Source organism: Cnephaeus nilssonii (assembly GCF_951640355.1).
Source record: "Cnephaeus nilssonii genome assembly, chromosome: 19".
Classification (NCBI taxonomy): Eukaryota; Metazoa; Chordata; class Mammalia; order Chiroptera; family Vespertilionidae; genus Cnephaeus; species Cnephaeus nilssonii.
The window spans coordinates 34,964,719-34,983,175 of NC_137090.1; the positions used below are offsets into that span (position 1 = coordinate 34,964,719).

At 47.3% G+C, this 18,457-nt stretch overlaps 1 protein-coding gene across 1 annotated transcript in view; it reads right to left on the minus strand.

Moving 5' to 3' along the window:
- Positions 1–14,654, minus strand: part of PRPF8 (pre-mRNA processing factor 8) — a 27,516-nt gene extending 12,862 nt beyond the window's left edge. The window contains exons 1-24 of the mRNA XM_079797513.1: positions 14,579–14,654; positions 14,249–14,359; positions 13,575–13,743; positions 12,030–12,194; positions 11,726–11,944; positions 11,388–11,600; positions 11,145–11,270; positions 10,943–11,048; positions 8,814–9,004; positions 8,563–8,682; positions 8,287–8,476; positions 8,033–8,152; positions 7,790–7,924; positions 7,288–7,417; positions 6,848–7,044; positions 6,517–6,723; positions 6,229–6,392; positions 5,954–6,080; positions 5,640–5,832; positions 4,976–5,163; positions 4,574–4,812; positions 4,202–4,348; positions 3,803–4,013; positions 3,492–3,608 (exon numbers count right to left, since the gene is read on the minus strand). Of these exons, the coding sequence (XP_079653639.1) occupies positions 3,492–3,608; positions 3,803–4,013; positions 4,202–4,348; positions 4,574–4,812; positions 4,976–5,163; positions 5,640–5,832; positions 5,954–6,080; positions 6,229–6,392; positions 6,517–6,723; positions 6,848–7,044; positions 7,288–7,417; positions 7,790–7,924; positions 8,033–8,152; positions 8,287–8,476; positions 8,563–8,682; positions 8,814–9,004; positions 10,943–11,048; positions 11,145–11,270; positions 11,388–11,600; positions 11,726–11,944; positions 12,030–12,194; positions 13,575–13,743; positions 14,249–14,348 (3,774 nt within the window). The 5' untranslated portion in view covers positions 14,349–14,359; positions 14,579–14,654. The remainder of the gene's footprint in view (positions 1–3,491; positions 3,609–3,802; positions 4,014–4,201; positions 4,349–4,573; positions 4,813–4,975; positions 5,164–5,639; positions 5,833–5,953; positions 6,081–6,228; positions 6,393–6,516; positions 6,724–6,847; positions 7,045–7,287; positions 7,418–7,789; positions 7,925–8,032; positions 8,153–8,286; positions 8,477–8,562; positions 8,683–8,813; positions 9,005–10,942; positions 11,049–11,144; positions 11,271–11,387; positions 11,601–11,725; positions 11,945–12,029; positions 12,195–13,574; positions 13,744–14,248; positions 14,360–14,578) is intronic.
- Positions 14,655–18,457: the final 3,803 nt, after the last annotated feature.

An 18,457-nucleotide genomic window follows, 5' to 3' on the forward strand; every position in this document is an offset into this window, starting at 1 on the left:
AATCCCATCATACCCCCAACACTGTGCTTTAAAGTCCAAAACCCTGAGTCCCTTACTCCAGCCCAGGCACAGCTGAAAAATTCAAGACTGTAATAACTTCCCACTTAACTTATCTACATTCACATCTATCCAGACCTCTTTCCTATTAGTTCAGAGGATGTTCTCCCTCTGCTTGCCTTTTCCACCATCCCTACGCAATTTCTCTAGAACGTTGCTCCATCACTTATCACACTTCTATTGCACTCTGAACCTCCACTGGCTCCTTCTCAATGAAAACATATCCAAGTCACTCCCATTTAAAAATACCTGCCTTGACTTATATCTCCCTCTAGGTGGCATCTAATGTCCTTCCTCTTCCCTCCAGCTCTGGCAAATCGACAGTCCTTGCTGTCTCCACCCCCTCACTTCCCATAAAGCCTCACCCACTGCAATCTGGCTTCTATCCCTACTATTTCTGAAACAGCTCTTGCTAAGGTCACCAATGACGTCCAGACCGCCAAATCCAATGGGTACTTCTCAGACCTTATCTAAGTGAAAGACGCTTAAGCAACTGCAAGTGTTAAGTGGCCACCCACTCCTCACAGCCTTGGCTCCCATGACCCAGCACTCTCTCCGTCTCTGCTCAGTGTTCCCAAGGGTTCCCAACTCGTCCCTCTGCTCTCCTCACTCCTTATATTTTCCCTGGATAATCCTGCTCACTCTTGAGCTTTAAACCATCTTTTTTATGCTGACAGATTCCTAAATCTACATCTTCAACCCAGACATCTTCTCCAGGCTTCAGATTGTAAAATACCTCCACTTGGACATCCCATAGAAACTTGTAAGTTACCCGATTGCTCTTACTTTCTCACCTCATTTCTCTCCCTGGAGCTTCAAACTCACAGTATTTTTCATCAAATCTAAGAGACCATCAATTTAAGAGGCACCAGTGAGGGGGAGGAAATACACACATGTATATATTTATCATGGAATTAAAGAAATATATAAATATCTACTGGATACCTCCACCTAGATGTTCTCAAGAACGTCAAACTTTTTACATCCTAAACTATATTCACTTATTTCCCCCCTAAACCAGTTCTTCCCGTAGTCTTCCAATTAGTGACATCAATATCCACCTAGTCACCCATGTCAAAAACTGACTGTTATTTTGACTTCTTCCTTTCCCTCTGGCATCCCATCAAAATGAAGCTCACCTGATTATACCTGCTAACTACTTATCAAATCTGTTCCCCTATCCTTACTTCTACTTTTACTGCTTTCACCATTTTTATCTGGACTCTGGCAGTAGTCCCCAAACTGATCTCACATACTGTTCCTCTAAACCCATCTTCCCACAGCTGCAAGAGTGAACCACCTAACACAGAAATCTGAGAGTCACGCCCATGCATAAGACCCTTACAGCTTTTTTTTTTAATATTTTTTATTGATTTTAGAGGAAGGAGGAAGGGAGAGGGAGAGATAGAAACATCAATGATGAGAGAGAATCATTGATTGGCTGCATCTTGCACGCCCCCTACTGGGGATCAAGCCTGCAACCCAGGCATGTGCCCTTGGCCAGAATCGAACCTGGGACCCTCCAGTCCACAGACCGACGCTCTATCCATTGAGCCAAACCAGCTAGGGCCCTTACAGAACTCTTAATGAGACGTAATCCTCTCCATGATCTGGCTCTTGCTTATCTACCCAGCCTCCATCTGCTAACAGTCCCAACTCCACGATTTTACTCCAGTAAATTCTCAACTTTTTACAGTCCCACATATACCTGCTAGTTACCTCTCCATACTTCTGGCTGAAGGAATGCCCTCTCTCACCACCTCATCACATTTTTTTATTTTTATTTTTTCAGGAAGCCTTTCCTCTTCTTCTCCCAGAGTAGGCGAGTCCTTAACTTGAGTGTTCTCACAGATTCCCAAATAATACAATAGCTCTTTTTCCTGACTATGCATCTGTGTTGGTGAGCTCAATGAAGGCACAGACTCTATCTTACATATAGTACGCCCATAATACCTTGAATGCAGTAGTTATCAACAAGCACCAATGGAATGAATGAGCTACATAATTCCAGTTATCTAACTCTTAGAGGGAATAACCAACCTAAAGGACAACTTATTTCCTAGCACTATTCTCCAAAAAAAAAAAATGTATCAGGAGGAATTTTAGGTAAGGAATATTAAGATAAAATGTATCCTCAAAAGAAGCATCACTAAAAAATTTAAAGCATTCTTTATGTGTGCTGCATATTTAGAGAGATAGGAAGGTCAGAATAAAAGAAAATTGCTACAGCTAACAGTTATTATTCTGAGGGAAATCAGAACGAAGTGCCTTTTTAAAAATCCATTGAGATACTTTAGTTCTATGAATGTATTATATTCCTAAAAAAGGAATCCCAGGATTTTCTATCTTTTGTTTTTTTTAAGATTTCTGATTTTGAGACAGAGAGGAGGGAGGGAGAGAAAGAGAGAAACATAGTAACATAGTTGTGGGAGTGAAACATAGATTGGCTGCCTCCTGCACACCCACTGATGGATCAAGCCTAAAACCCGGACATATGCCCTGCCCTGACCGGGAGTCGAACCGGCAACCTTTCAGTGCATGGGACAACGCCCAACCAAATGAGCCACACCTGCCAGGACATCCTTTGTGTTTTTTGTGTTGCTTCTTTGTAGATCATGATGCCAGCTGAAGTTGTCAGTACAATGAAACCAAACTGACAGGGTGGATGCAGATTATTTTGGCATTTTTAGATCTCTGAGTTGCACATCAAATCTGGGGCTGACCACACCGCACCTGTTTCATCTGCCTGTGCAGTTCATAATTTTCCCAACTGTGATCATCAGGGCTCTCAAATTCACCAGTGTAACCTTGCCTCATCAACACAGTTAGAAACTGGGCAATGACTTTGGAGCACAACCTAACTAAGAACCTGGTGTTTCCCTCTTTTTGGCATTATTGATGCTCTTGAGAGCATCAGCCAGGACATTCATGTACACCATTACAATGGCGAGGAAAGACAGTGGAAAGGGCAAGGTGACTTGTTAAACCCTGCAAAAACTTGTATACACAGTCTACAAGTCCAGCTGCCTTCAGAAGCAACTGAAGGGGAAAACAGACACTAAGATAGCTAATTATGTTTGCTTTTCAATATGCACACTATATTAATGTTTAAAGGATGAGTTATATGAGTTGGATCACTAGCCCTTGGAAAAATGCAAAAACAGTGATTTTTGTTAAAATTTAAAAATCCAATTTCAACTCTTGCCTTAATTTAGAGCTATCACAACTACAGAGAAGTAGACTGCAGAATTCCTGCAGGGAATTCTCAGAAAATAACTAACTTGATTTGACACTCTAATCTGCTATCTATGCCATAAAGCACGGAGACAGTACAGTGGGCAATACTGGGAAGAAAGGAGAGCAAACCAGGGGAAGAGGTGAAAGGGAAGTGAGATGGACAGAGGACACACCGCAAGTGGGGCTGTCTGAGATACCTTGGTGAAAGTGGTGGAGCCAGAGGCCATCAGAATTTGACGCACACGATTGTGGAAGCGCTGCATTGACTCATCATCCACACGCAGGAAACACTGGGCTGTCCTCTCCTTAGTAACCTAAACCACAAGGTCAGGGTTAATTGTCTCTGGTACTGCCACAGGAGCAAGGACCAACTCTGACCACCACCATGCCCTGCCACCCAACGAGGCTCAGCTGACGGATAATGAAGTTGTGTGGGTATTCCTCACCCCATTTCCCCCGGAGGTACAGGGGTGGCAATGCTCTGTCTAGCCCCCTTCCCAGGCTGTACCTCATTCTGTAGGTTCCAGACCCCATCCTTGTGGGTGAACTCCTCATAGCTGGTGCGGCACTTAGGCAGAATGCGGCACTCAAAGCCACACATGTTGAACAGCAGGTTGGGGTTGTCCTTACTGTACACGGACACGAAGCTGTTCTCCCACTGAACTGTAGTCACTGACCGTGGCAGACGGTTCTTGATGTCCCAGAACACTGCCCGGCCCCTGTCCACAGAAAACATACGGTCACATCAGTCTCCTGGGAAGAAACTTCCCTTCAAAGGCCAGACTGACGGTATCCCAACAGAATACACTCCTCCCACCCAGACCACAACCTCATGCATCCCGTCTAATTGTCTCTGAATCCCTCAGGCTGATGTTCTTCCAGCTCCCACAGCCCCACTTAGACTCACAAGTTGACATCATGCTTCATGAGGCGCATGCGGGCATCTCGGGGCCAGCACTTCTTGTTATTATAGCCAACGATGTTTTCATTGTTGGGGTCAGGGTGCTCTGTCAGGTAACGCTGGATCAGGTCTCGAGCCTCATCTGCTGTAAACCTACACCAGGCAGAGTGCATTGCTGAGGCCCCAATACACTAGGACCACAGGAGACCTACAGCTGGACAAATGGAGTCCACCCCAAACCCCTACCCTACCCACAGGACTTCATTCCTTTTGAAGCCCCAACTCAGCAGAAAGGCAACTAAGGTACAAGAGCCACTTCCAGAGGCTAGGCATATGCCTCAATGCCCTACAAGGATAAGAATCCAGGTAAGCGCTCACCTGAAGAAAATATGGATGCGGTCAATGTATCTGCAGAAGAGACGGATTGGGTGGGCAGCCTCCGTGGCTATGTCCTGGAAACTGAGAAAGTCATTTGGCATCTGAGGGGGCCCAGCCATCTCACTGGCCCGGTGTAATCCCAACACAAGCAAATCCATCACCAGTCCATAGTACTGCACAATGAATGAGGCGAACTGCAGGCCTCGGATGATCCCATATGAATTCGTGTGGTTCATGTCCTAGAAAGAAAGACTTACAACTCTTTAACAACTCTCAACCCATGGCCATGCCCCAGGCTTCTCTAGGGCCCACCCTCTTTTGCCCTCCCCTTAACAGAACCTAACTCAGTGGGCCAGACCCTCACCCCTAAAAATTCATTGTTACCCTGCCCCTAAGACATACCTTATAGTTGATGACGACGTTGTTCTTGGCTGTCATGTAGTCAGCTATATTGTGGTCTACAATGAGTCGCAGCAGCCTATTAAGTAGGGTCAAGTCAATCTTCTCATACATCTTCTCAAAGCGTGACTCCAGCATGACATTGCACTCACCCTCACTTGTCTCCCACACATCCTGCAGGTTATTGATGCCTGAGGAGGAAACAGGTCTCCAGGTTAGAAATTCCCTTTCAAGACTAGTGCCTCCAGTAGCTACCATATTCGCACTAACACTGCTCATTCATCCGGATTGCTAGGACTGCTTTGTTCAGTTTAACATAAGCACTTATTTCCTTGGTACCATGCAGCAAGAGAGTAGATGAATTATGCTGCCCGAATGAGAACTTTTTTCTTTTTCTTTTTTTCCCCAAAAATGTTTTTATTGATTTTAGGCAGAGAAGAGGGAGAGAAACATTAATGTGAGAGAGAAACATCAATCGGTTGCCCCGTACCAGGGACTGAACCCGCAACCTGGGTAATGTACCCGGACCAGGAGTCAAACGGGTGACCATTCAGTGCACGGGACTACGCTCAACCAACTGAGGCACATTGGCCAGGGCCCGAATAAGAATTTTGATGTAAAACTCAATTCACCTCCCTTCCTCAGGGGTGATCCCAGAAAAGTTTACCTTGGCACCACTTATAAACAAGCAGAGGAGGTGGTTCTGTGTCAGCAGGCTTGATCCAGGGTGGGAAGAGGCGGCGCTTGTCAGCTTCATACCACAGGTACTGGTCCAGGTAAGCATCAGTTATCTTCTCCAGTGGTTCCACATCATACACTGGCACCAGGTGGCTATAGAGATCCATGAACTCAATGCCCACCTGTGGGACAGGGAAGCTGGCTCACACCAATCCACCAATCACCTGAGGCATTCTGCCACCCTGAGTGACAGGAATGAATAGCAGAGCCGAAATAAAATTGGGGAGGGGGGATCTCACTCACTTCTTTAAAGGCTCTCTGTGTGAGGAGGTGACGCTTGATGCGGGACAATGCCTCATGGGGGTTGTCGTAGGCTTGTTCGATCAGCCCTAGCTCCTCCCTCTGAGACTGGTTTAACCGAGACTTCACACTGACAAGGCAAAACAACAGGAAAGTAAATGAGAAAACCAAGAGGAAACCAAACCCAGAGAAGACTGAGGCTAAACCTTTCTTTGGACTAAGATAATGCCATTCTCCCTGTCACCTTCCCACAGGAACCTGTCTACTCCACTCCTCACCTGTAGGCTTCCTTGAGCCGCTCTAAGGCCAAGATGAGCAACTTGGTGTCATGTTTATAGGAGAGTGGAGGGAATGGGATGGGTGAGAATCTACGGCTTTCCAACCAATGCACAGTGGTGGTATACACTGCCACCGCCTCCTCTGCTGTGATGTAAGGCCCATCCTGCAAGGTACACATAATGATTAGTCTCCCACTGTAGCCAATCCCTCCTGCCCAAGGCATGGGCCCAACTCTGCCATCCACTCCCTGCCCACCCCCACACCCAGCCCAGCCCACTCTGCCCAACCTTCAGGTAGTTGTGCTGCCGCTCCTGTTCTGCCTTCAAGTAGAGCCGGGTGAGACGGCCCAGGTTCTTTTTGCAAACAGTCTTGTCCACAGTGGCCCCACGACGAATCCGTTCTCGGTTGTAGTGGGCAGTGTTGGTCCACCAGTCAGCCTTGGCCTTCACATATCGAAGGATCATATTCTCTATGGGCGTTGGCAGTCCAGGGACCTGAAAGTGCAAAAGGCACAATGAGAAAGTGATGGGAGCCACACAGCCCCGAGTGCGTCCAGGAGTGGTACTCCCAACCCCAGGAAAGATGTCCATGTCTGCTCACAGTTGTGGAGATACCCACCTTCCAGGGAATGTTGGCCTTCCAGCAGCGCCAGGCCTCACTGAGGTGCTGCAGAATTGTCCGGGCCTTGTTCTGTTTAATCCCCTCAGGCATCATGTCTAGAATGTCATGCATCACAGCTGCCCGAAGCTCAAGGTCAAAATGTGACTCCACTCGCTGCTTTGTTACAGTCTTTGCTACCCCCTTTGAGTGTCGGCCTAGAAGAAGTGATTAAGAGTCACTGTTTTTAATAGGAGTCTCTATCTTCATGCCCCCCTCACTAACCATGGTTACAACAAAATAAACAGAATACTAGGTCAGACTCATTAGAGAATGGGACTTAAGAGGCAATCCAGGAGGGAGTCTCCGTCTCAAACAAGGGCAGGGGACAGAACAGGAACACATATGACCTACCCTTGAAGAGATCATGGGAGAAGTTGGACAAAGAGAAAACCACTCACCTTCAAACTGCCGGGCCAGGAGGTTGCCCAGCCATCGCTCCAGCAGAGGGGTGATGCCACGCATGAAAAACAGCCAGACCCGCCAGCCAGCAGCCCAGAAGCCACAGCCAGGGCCCTTCCCTACAGGGCCCTATGATCACAAGCAGAAGAGTAGAAGTTAGCAATTAATTTAATGACAATAGAAAATTGGGCAGAGATGGGTCAGAAGGAACACATGTATGACAGTGAAGGGGGAAAAAGAAAAGGAAAAACTCTGGGACCTCAACAGCTAAAATGAGGTAAATGAGAAAACTTTAAGGCAGAAACCAGTAACTGGAATTTCCTATTTAGACCTAAAGGTGGACTTGAGGAGGGTATGGTAAGGGGTGGGGGACTGTTGAGATTCACAAGGTGAGGGCAGTAATGACACAGAGCTTTTCTCCAAATAGGTCCCTGGAAAACACCCTGACTAGATACAAAAATTAAAATGGATCTGAGAGTGAGTGTATGGGCAGGGTCCCACCGTGTTGAAGCGGTAATAAATGAGATGCTTCAGGTCCTTGCACATGCGAATCTGCCGCATCAGCTTGTATTTGTACCGGTACATGCCCGTCAGCTGCCCCACATGGGCAAAGATATACTGCAATCCATCTGCCAGCTGCAACACAAATGCCCCATCAGGCTTTAAGCTACAGCCAGCCCACAACCAGCCCAGGCTTCACCCCGCTTCTCACCTGGGGTAGGGGTTGGAGATACTTAGCCTTACCTGGAAGGCATCCACATTGCCCAATCGATACTGCACATGACTGTCTACCACCAACTTAGTTAAACGCAGAACTTCTCGACACAGATGGAAAGCATTCCCAAAACGAGATTTTTTTCTTTCCTGGAGAAGATGCCAAGAACAGAAAAAACATTAATCAGCAAATGGTCCCGACTGGATGTATGCCTCCTATGGGGGCCAGAGCAAACCAGTCCATCCCTCAAGCTCAGGAGACCCTTAAGGTCCAATGCAGACACCTTGGTGGTGAGCGTCTTGACAGGCTTGAGGTTGAAGTTGTAATCCAGGTGCAGATAGTTAAGGTTTTTACGATGAATGAGAAGGTTGAGCATGTTGTAGCCCTGGCGGCAAACCTGTAGCCCCACCTCCACCCAGTCCAGCTTTGTGGACTGAAAGAATTTGGTGGCTTTGAAGGAGCGGAACAGATACCTGGAGTGGGAATAATGAAGAGAGTGTTAGCTTGCTGATTATCTTTGGAACAAAAGAAGTCTGAGCAGGACTCTCAGGCACCTTACCTCTTCTTCTGGGCTTTTGGGGGCCGGTGCTTCAGGGCATTAAGTACATAGTACTTAAGCAGCTTCTGATAAGAGACCCTCACTTTCACAGGCTGCCCAGCAGGACAATGCTCCCGATACCTAGGATAACACCCATCAGGTAAGACTGGCCCAACTCTCTTTCCAGCCACTCTGATAAAGGCTGCATGCCCACCCAGTTGGGAGTTTTCCTCCTATACATCCACCATCATCCTCCCAGGTAGAAGCCTTACCAGTTCTTGACAAGGGGGATGTCCAAGGCCCGGCGGGTGCGACCAGAGCGTAGGTTGAAGGGCCGTGGGGCCCAGAGCAGGGCAATGCCATTGGCTGTATTGTCCGTGTAGAGAGGGGTGTCCTTCAGGAAGGGCTCCACAAAGTCTGGGAGCTCAAACTCCTCATCATCATCTGGTAATGGTTCCTGGCTCTGAAAGAATAACGCCCAAGGGTTCAGTTCTTACTGAACTGAGCAGAGACCTGGGATGGAAGGGAAACTCTCTGGGGCCAAGCAGAGCGGCTACATCTGCCATGGAAACTGGGCTGCCTGACAAGAGAAACCCTAAAGGGCCAGGGCAAAGGAGGCCAAGAGAGCAGAGAACAAGCCAGGGCCAACCAGGAAAGCAACTGTCACTAGTCACAACCCAACTGGCTCACCGACAAAGGCCTCTCAAAGGAGCCTGATACCGTAGAGTAAACACTGCTATCAACTCCTGCTCAAGCTCCAAAAACTGGGCTTGAAGAAGCAGATCTGTTCATGTTAAGAACATGATGGAACACAGATAAACATAAAAAACACTGTATATATAAGAGCCAGTCACAGAAGACTACATAGTTAAAAGAAAATTAAACTTATTGTATAATTCTATTTATATTAAACTAGAGGCCCGTTGCACAAAGATTTGTGCAATAGGCCTTCCTTCCCCTGGCTGCCGGCAGGCACCCGGGACCCAGGCCTTTGCTCTGGCCACTCCCTTCCATCTTCGCTCCAGCCAGAGCCTTCAGTCTTCTCTCCGGCTGGAGTCTTCAGGCTTTGCTCCAGCCAGAGCGCCGCTCCTATAGCTCCCTCTGCCCCCTGCCCTCCCCCTCATAGCAGGCGTCCCACCCCACCTGGCTGCTCCGCACCTGCATGCATGCTGCCCAGAGGCCCAGAGTGGCTGGGGGGCGGGGCCACCACCATCTTTGTTGGGTTAATTTGCATACTCACTCATGATTGGCTGGTGGGCGTTGCAAAGTGATGGTCAATTTGCATGTTTCTCTTTTATTAGTGTAGATATCCAGAGTAGGCAAATATCTATAATAATCCTACCTAATAAAATAGTAATATGCAAATTGACCGCATCTTTGATATGCCCAAGCCACGCCCACCAGCCAATCAGAACGAGTATGCAAATTACCCAACAAAGATGGCGGCTAATTTGCATACGTGGAGGGAGGGAGGAGTGAAGACTGAAGACAACTTAGAAGGAAGAGGGAGGAAAAGCGGAAAGCAAGGTGGCTGCCAGAGGGAAAGCCCGGGTTAGGAGGGGCGGAGCGGGGGGGGGGGGGGGGAGGAGCAGCAGCATGTGGGTGCAGGCGCGGCCTCGGCAGCTTGCAGGATTCTTCCTGCAAATGGGCTACTAGTCTATAATAATAAAGTATAATATGCTAATTAGACTGGACGTCCGTCCTTCCGGACGAAGCCAGGGCTGCGAGGGAAGCCCAGGTCCCAGGTGCCTGCTGGCAGCCAGAGGGAAGCCCAGGTCCTGGGTGCCAGAGGGAAGCCAGTGCTGGCAGCCAGGGGAAGGAAGGCCTACTCTTGCACGAATTTCGTGCATCAGGCCTCTAGTAGAGACATAAAGTAGATTAATAGTAGCCTAGGCACGGAACATTCACTGGAATGGAAAGTGACTGCTGATGGATGGGTACAAGGTTTCTTTTGGGGGTAATGAAAATGTTATAAAAAATCTGCCTGAGTCGATAGTGGTGCAACTGTGAATAAACTAAAAACCACTTAATTGTACACTTAAATGGGTGAATATTGTACACCTTAAATAAGTGAACTGTAGACTTTAAATGGGTGAATTGCATAGTATATGAATTAAATCTCAATAAAAGGACTTAAGGGGGGGAAAAAAGTGGAAACAGACCAGAATGAACTACAGAGTCCCAGAGGATGATAAAGCCCAGATGGATAATCAGAGACCAAAATTATACCAATAACTTAGAGCCAAATACCGAACTCTCAAATTTGCTTATAGCTCAAGACAAACCACTTAACAGGATGGAAAACACATCTCCCGCTGATGAATTTTTATCTAGTAACACCTCAGCCACAGTCAGAAAATTTTACTTGGAAGAGCTGAAGTCAAATGTCCCCTCCTCTCACCTTGACTGAGTGCCTATGAGAAATTGGGTTGATCAAAGGATCAAAGTAGAAAGCTGGCAAATCAGGATCCTCAGTTTTGATGAACACAACATTAGGAGTGTGGTACCTAAAATGAAAAAAGAGTGAGCCAAGGTTTTCCTGCCCTGGCCCAACCTAAATGCCAGCCTACTCCTTTCCTCCACCTGTGTTCCAACTCTCTTACCAGGTGAGGTGGACATGGTGTGGAAGGTTGTTGTACAAGTAAGGGAAAGCAATCTTGTATTCTGTGCGGATAGGCTGCCGGATGATGATCTTATTAATATCATTGAATTCATTCCAGTCTTCATCCCTAAGGTACAAAATCAATGATCAAACTAGCTGGACAGTTTGGAAGCTATAAGACTCGTAAGGATCGAGATTAGAGTTTATTCAACCCAAGATGCCTAAAATTCCTACTCCAACTTACTGTAGGTTGATATCTCGAACAAGAGGTTCAAATTTGGGGCCTCCAGGAATGGCCATATTGAGTGCCTTGGAGGTAAAGAAGGCCTTCAGATCAAACAGATAGAAGTAGTTGTCATCTACCAAGTCTGTCAGGAGCTGATTGGCCAGGCGGTAGAGAGTGGACATCATGGGCAGTGTGAACTGCCAGCGCTGATAAGTAGAGCCATTCACATACCTAGGAAAAAAAGAGACTCATGTCCGGTGGGTATACCAGCTAGCCAAGCCGCACTACCAACTGCTCTCCCAGGACTCTTGGATTTCCAAAATTCTAACAGGAGTGGTAACTCCAACCACACTTACTTCCTGCTGTCCCTCAATGGCTGGTGGTCATAGAACCAGTCCAACACAGGGGCATCCTCCTCAGGGTCCAGTTCTAGCTGAATGGCCTCCAGTGGCTCAACATCTAGAATGTTGTCAGCATAGTCCAAAGGCGGCTCCTCATCATCAAAAGGGGGGAAACGCATCCTCTTGAAATGCCTCCTGTCTCTTTTTTCTCGCCGCATCATAATCCACATTGACCTGAAAGCCAACAATGTCACATGATGGTTTCCACCCACTGCCTCCCGACCACCACCACCAACAACCACATTCCAGCCCTTCTCACCCCCACTGGGAGATGTAGACAGGCTCAATGACCCAGGGAATCTCATTGACAAAGGAAATAGCTCCAGTGATGTGGTACAGCACAGGCACATCTCGAATCTGCTCCCAAGGCATAGGCATGTTCTCCAGGAGTTTGAGGACTGCATGGGGCATGTACTTCAGGGCACTGCAACATTAGGAAGATAGATGATTAGAAGTCAGAAGGTATCACATTCTACAGAAAATCCTACCTTACAGTCCAAACTTCCAATTGCACACAGCCCTCCATGACCAGGAACTCTGCTTTCCCCTCTCCAACTGTGCTCCTCCTCTTCTTAACCTTCAGTCCCACAACACTGGGTTTCAGTCCCTCTAAATCAACAGCTGTCCCTCTAAAGACAGGCTTTAAACTATCTCACATTCTATTCTCTCTGAACTTACCCATAAGTAATATTAAAATACTCACCATACTTTATTGTAACCATTTGTCTCATATCTGTCACACCACTAGACTATAAGCTCCAGAAAGGCCATTACTTCCTGTTCACTACTCTTATTCCTAGCACCTAGAACAGTTCTCAAGAAATAGTTTTGGAGAAGAAAAAAAAAAAAAGTTTTGAAACAAACAAATCTTGTCTTAGTGGTTAATGAATTGGTATTCATAATGAACTGGTTAACATTTTTGTGTCCAAATGGGAAAGGGTTTTGCTAAGGTATTTGTACCTGCACTCTCCCAGCTTGGGGCCATAGAAAAACAAGTGTAAATATCTCAGGAGTTAACTACTCCTGAACCTGAGAATTCTGTTCACTGAGGAGTTACAAACACAGAAGAATGCACAGTGTCCTGCTCTGGGCTTCAACCCTTTCAAAGATAGGGACATGTTATCATAGCACCAACAGGGCAAATTCAAGCTCCAGTCCCAGCCCTGGCCAGGTAGTCAGATGTTTAGGGCATGGTCCCCACATGCCAGCCAAGGTTACGGGTTCAATCCCGGATCAGGGCACATACAAGAATCAACCAATGACTACTTAAGTGCAACAACAAATCGATGTTTCTGTGTGTCTGTCTGTCTGTCTCTCTCTCTCTCTCCCCCTCTCTCTTGCTCAAATCAATCAATAAAAACTTTTTTAAAAGCTCTAGTTCCAGATCAGGAAGTAAAATCAAGGCAATAAAGAGCATACCGGGCCCTAACCGGGTAGCTCGGTTGATCAGAGTCATCCTGACAAGCCAAGGTTTCGGGTTCAATCCCCGCTCACGGCACGTATAAGAAGCAACCAATGACTGCATAAATAAGTGGAGCAACAAATTGGCCTTTCTCTTTCTCTAAAGTCAATAAATAAATTGTAAAATCCTTAAAAGAAAAAAAAAAAAGGAGCATACTGGAAGATCTGGAATCATCACAGGACCCTAATGGTTTTCTCCTTTCTCTTATAACCACCAACATGGGCTGTCCTAAGAAGACTAACGTCCCAAATGATAGAGCAGCTTTCCAGGACTCCTCCTTATGGGGGAGGGACAAAGGAAAGGGGCCAAACTCCAATGAAGTAATTCCAGGATGTTCTTTACCCCAAGTAGACCCTTTTGTCATGGCGAAACTTCCTGTTGGTCATGTCTCCATGGTCTCGAATGATCTTCCTGACGTGCTCTGGGGGCATGTCTTCCTTCTGAGCATCCACAAATCCAAACTTCCGCTTTTCGGCATAGCGCTTGGCCTGTAATTGCTGCCATTTTCGGGCTACAAAGACACCTCAGTTTAAAGGACTGGACACTCTTAGTCTAATCATCCCCATCTCCTGCCCTAGGGTGAGGACCGGTCAGGACGTATAAAAGAGGGGCCAGCATCCAGCAGGTGCCCTCCCTGCTAATTCTCTTGTCATCCTGCTCTTCTTTATTTTGTCCTTCCTCACATTTGCCACTGCCTGACATTTATGTTACAGATTTTTTTAAAAGGGTTTTGTTGTCTATCTCCTCCATCGCAATTTAAACCCTTATAAGGACGGGAGTTCTGCCTGCATCGCTATTGTATCCCCCTTGTTAGTGATCAGTGTCCGAAAATAAAAGACGCTTTTAAAGACCTTGATTAGGTGGGAAAATCGGGGGAGAGGGGGCAGTAAGTGCGCTAACACCTAACGTTTTGACACTTGCAACAACAGAAAAAGGGCTCAAAGCCGCTGCAGGCGCGCACGCGCACACCCACCCCCACGTCTCCGGGCCCCGACACCGCTCCCGCACGCATTCACCTTTCTCCTGCAGCTTTTCCTCCGACATGTAGTCCGGCAGCGGGGCCAGAGGGCCGGGCACCGGGTTACCCGGCCCTCGGTAAGGAAATACCCCGGCCATCCCCGGAGAATCTGGGGGCGCAGAAAGAAAAATAAATAAATAACGAGCAACAGGGCCCGGGCCCACAGAGGCGCAGCAGGAACGCGTCAAGATCCCCGCCTGCAGTCCCTCCTCGCTCGGAGTGGGCGCAGCCCGGCCCAACCCCTCCGGCCGCTCAGCCGACCCCACCACGCCTCCCGCGGCCCCTGAAAGCCCGCCAGACACCCCCCGCCGCAGCCCCTCACACAGACCTCCGCTGGGGGGAAACGCAATGGCGGCCAGCCTACGTCCGCGCCGCGCTCCCAGCGCCGGGAAGTGCGCAACGCAGCTTCGGCAATGGACCCAATCGGCGCCGAAGTGCTCAGACAGATTAGAGAGCACACCAATTAGAGTGGCATGTCTGGCTGGTGGGGGCGGGTCTATGGGCGGGATTATTTGAACGCAAGGGGGTGTGGTCGGAGTAGCCCAAGTCCCGCCTCCCGCTTTTCTGGGTCAGCTTTGGGGACCTCTAGCAGCCCCCGTCGTCTCCTCTGCCACTGGCGTGGGACAGCGAGAGTCCCAGGCTTACAGCATTTTAATAAATTTGTCAAAATCTGCACATTATTCTGTGTCTAGTCTCATAACGTAGACTTGAGGTGCAGTACTAGCCCCCAGTCAGCCAACCCTTTGTTCATGCATGTTTTCATTCATTCAACCATCATTTGTTGAGTACCCACTATGTGTTATTAGGAATATAGCAGGGGGGAAAAATAACCTCACTGAACTCACAGGGTAGCGAGAAGGCAGACCAGGTTCTTAGACGCCGTGTGATGGGAGTTTTGGGGCAGGGCATTTAACCCCGCTTGCGAAGTCAAGGAGGAGTTTCGTCAATAAACCTAGAAAAATCATTGGACATGGGGAGCAACATTGCTGAGTGCCTTCCCCCCCCCCCTCTCTCCGTTCCTCTTTTCTCTCTCTACAATGACTACACTATGGAGTGTATAGTGGACCCCCTATAAATGCTTCTTGAATCCCTCAGGCTCTTTCTGCCTGAATTGCTCTCCACCTCCTGCAATCCTTGTTTCACTTTTCATTCTTGCTACATCCTTTGGTAACAACTTTCAATCTGACCTAACAGATACATTTGTTTGAACTCACACCAAGTTTATTGTGGAGGATGCAAAGGAATTGTAACCAATACAGCCTGTCAATCTAGTTGCGAATTTAGAACTCAAAAGTGAAATAATTAGAGGAAAATGCAAAAGAGGGTCCAGGCAAGTGCTGGCTGGTGTGGACGTTCATATAGTTCAAATAAGGGAGAGGAACACTATCGAAGATTTGATAGAGATGGGTAGATGTGAAAGGTTTGATGTGGTAAAGAAAGAGGAGGGAGCCGTAGAGGTTTGGCTCAGTGGATAGAGCATCGGCCTGCAGTCTGAAGGGTCCTGGGTTTGATTTTAGTCAAGGGCACATGCCTGGGTTGTGGGCTCCATCTCCAGTAGGGGAGTGCAGGAGGCAGTCAATGATTCTCTCTCATCACTGATGTTTCTATCTCTCTCTCCCTCTCCCTTCCTCTCTGGAATCAAACTGTGACCTCCTGGTTCATAGGTCAATGCTCAACCACTGAGCCATACTCGCCGTGCAAAAACTTTTCTTAAGGTTTCTTTACGAATCACAAAGAGTCTGTCTAAGTTAATCTGATGAAGCTCAATTGAGCAGAGAAGTGACCAAACCAAGAACAGTTCTGAACAGGAAATACTAGCTGCCTTTATTATGGACCATTCATTGCAGTCAAACCAATCTGCTCATTGTTTTGTTTTGAATCATTCACTTTTTTAAAAGTTATTTATTTTAGAGAGAGAGAAACATTGATTTGTTGTCCCATTTATTTGTGCATTCATTGGTTGGTTCTTGTATGTGCATTGACTGGGGATCGAACCCACAACCTTGGTATACTGGGACGAGATGCTCTAACCAACTGAGCTACCCAGCCAGGGCTCATGCCCCTTATATAAAATGATGTAGTATTTGCATATAACATATGCATATCCCTCCATTTATTTAAAATCATCTCTAGATTACTTATAATACCTAATACAATGTAAATGCTATGTAAATAGTTGCTATACTGTATTGTTCAGGGAATGACAATAAAAAAATCTGTACATCCCTAACCGGTTTGGCCTAGTGGATAGAGCATCAACCTTCGGACTGAAAGGTCCCAGGTTCGATTCCAGTCAAGGGCATGTACCTTGGTTGCGGGCACATCCCCAGTGGGGAGTGTGCAGGAGGCAGCTGAATTGATGTTTCTCTCTCATCGATGTTTCTAACTCTCTATTCCTCTCCCTCTCCCTTCCTCTCTGTAAAAAATCAATAAAATATATATTTTTAAAAATCTGTACATATTAGTAGAGACGCAACCATCATAGGCCTAGCTTCATAGTATATGTCAGCTACAACATAACACTTTTTTTCCCTAATATTTTTTTATCTGAGGTTGATTGAATCAGTTACAACTGTAATGTTCTTAGTTTTGGTTTTTACAAAGTTATACAGTCTTGTAGAATTTGTTACAAAGATTTGTTACAGGCCTGGCAGGTGTTTCTCAGTGGTTAGAGCGTTGGCCCACATACCGAAGGGTCTCAGGTTCAATTCCTGGTCAAGGGCATGCGGGAGGCAACCAATCGATGTCTCTCTCATATCAATGTTTCTCTCTCTCTCCCGCTCCCTTTTTCCACAATGGAAAAAATATCCTTGGGTGAAGATACACACACACACACACACACACACACATTTGTTACAAAGGCCTGGCCCAGTGTGGCTCAGTGGTTGATTGTCGACCTATGAACCAGGAGCAGGAGGTCAGGGTTCGATTCCTGGTCAGGGAACCTGCCTGGGTTGTGGGCTCGATCCCTAGTAGGGGGTGTGCAGGAGGCAGCCAATCAGTAATTCTCTATCATTTTTGATGTTTCTATCTCATCTCTCCCTTTTCTCTGAAATCAATAAAAATATATTTTAGCCGGAACCGGTTTGGCTCAGTGGATAGAGCGTCAGACTGCGGACTGAAAGGTCCCAGGTTCGATTCTGGTCAAGGGCATGTGCCTTGGTTGCGGGTACGTCCCCAGTAGGGGGTGTGCAGGAGGCAGCTGATCGATGTTTCTCTCTCATCGATGTTTCTAACTCTCTATCCCTCTCCCTTGCTCTCTGTAAAAAATCAATAAAATATATTAAAATATATATGTATTTTTTAAAACAACAAAAAACAAAGAACAGCTGCCTGTGCTCCCTCTGACCATTTCTCTCTTAACCCGCCCCCCCCCCGCACCCAAACAAAAAACAAAAAGCACTTTCACCAATTTTAACAGATTATTTTGGCATTTATTGCCATATCTTCAAGTAATAAGCTTAAATTAGTATTTCTTGACTTTTTACTTTTAGGCATTATCTACTCACTCCCCACAACAGAGAATGGAAATCCAATTTTCCCTCCAGCCTCCCACTACATATATGAACATGAATTTTTAAAATTCATTATATATGTCAAGGAAATGCTACTGCAGCTGCCCTAGGATGTGCCCCCTGTCACCCTCCCCCCCCCCCCCCCCCCCCCCCCGTCTTCTCCATCTCCCCAGACCCCACAGGGTGGAAATACATGGATTCCATGGAGAGCTGGGGTTAGGGAAGGAAGAGCAGGAGCTTGGAGACAATGATGTTTGCGGGAGCTGCTGAGGGGAGCAAGCAGCAGTGTCTTCTCAACCAGAGAAACCGCAGGAATTTGTGGCACCCCAGGTCTTCAGGCTCCACTGTCCTTCTCTAACGTGCCCTGACCTGGGGTTTGGAGCAGAGAGAGCCGCTGTGCCAGTCCCTTAGCCCCCGGGTTTAACAATGCCAACCAGAGCAGTTCAAGGAGGGGGAGTCCTCTCAAGGGCACGAGCAGGCAGGCCAGAGTGAGGGGGCAACGCGTAACCCAAAGAAGTCGTTTATTATCCCTGGAATGTCAGCTACTACCCAAGTCTGTTATTGGGGAGGGTTGGGTGGAGGTGGGCAGAGAGCCCTTTGCAGGGAGCGTCCTATCGCACTAGGATCGAACTCACATTCTTCTACTCCTAAAGCCCGCATGGCTTGCATCCTTAGCTCGGTCTGAGTCGCTT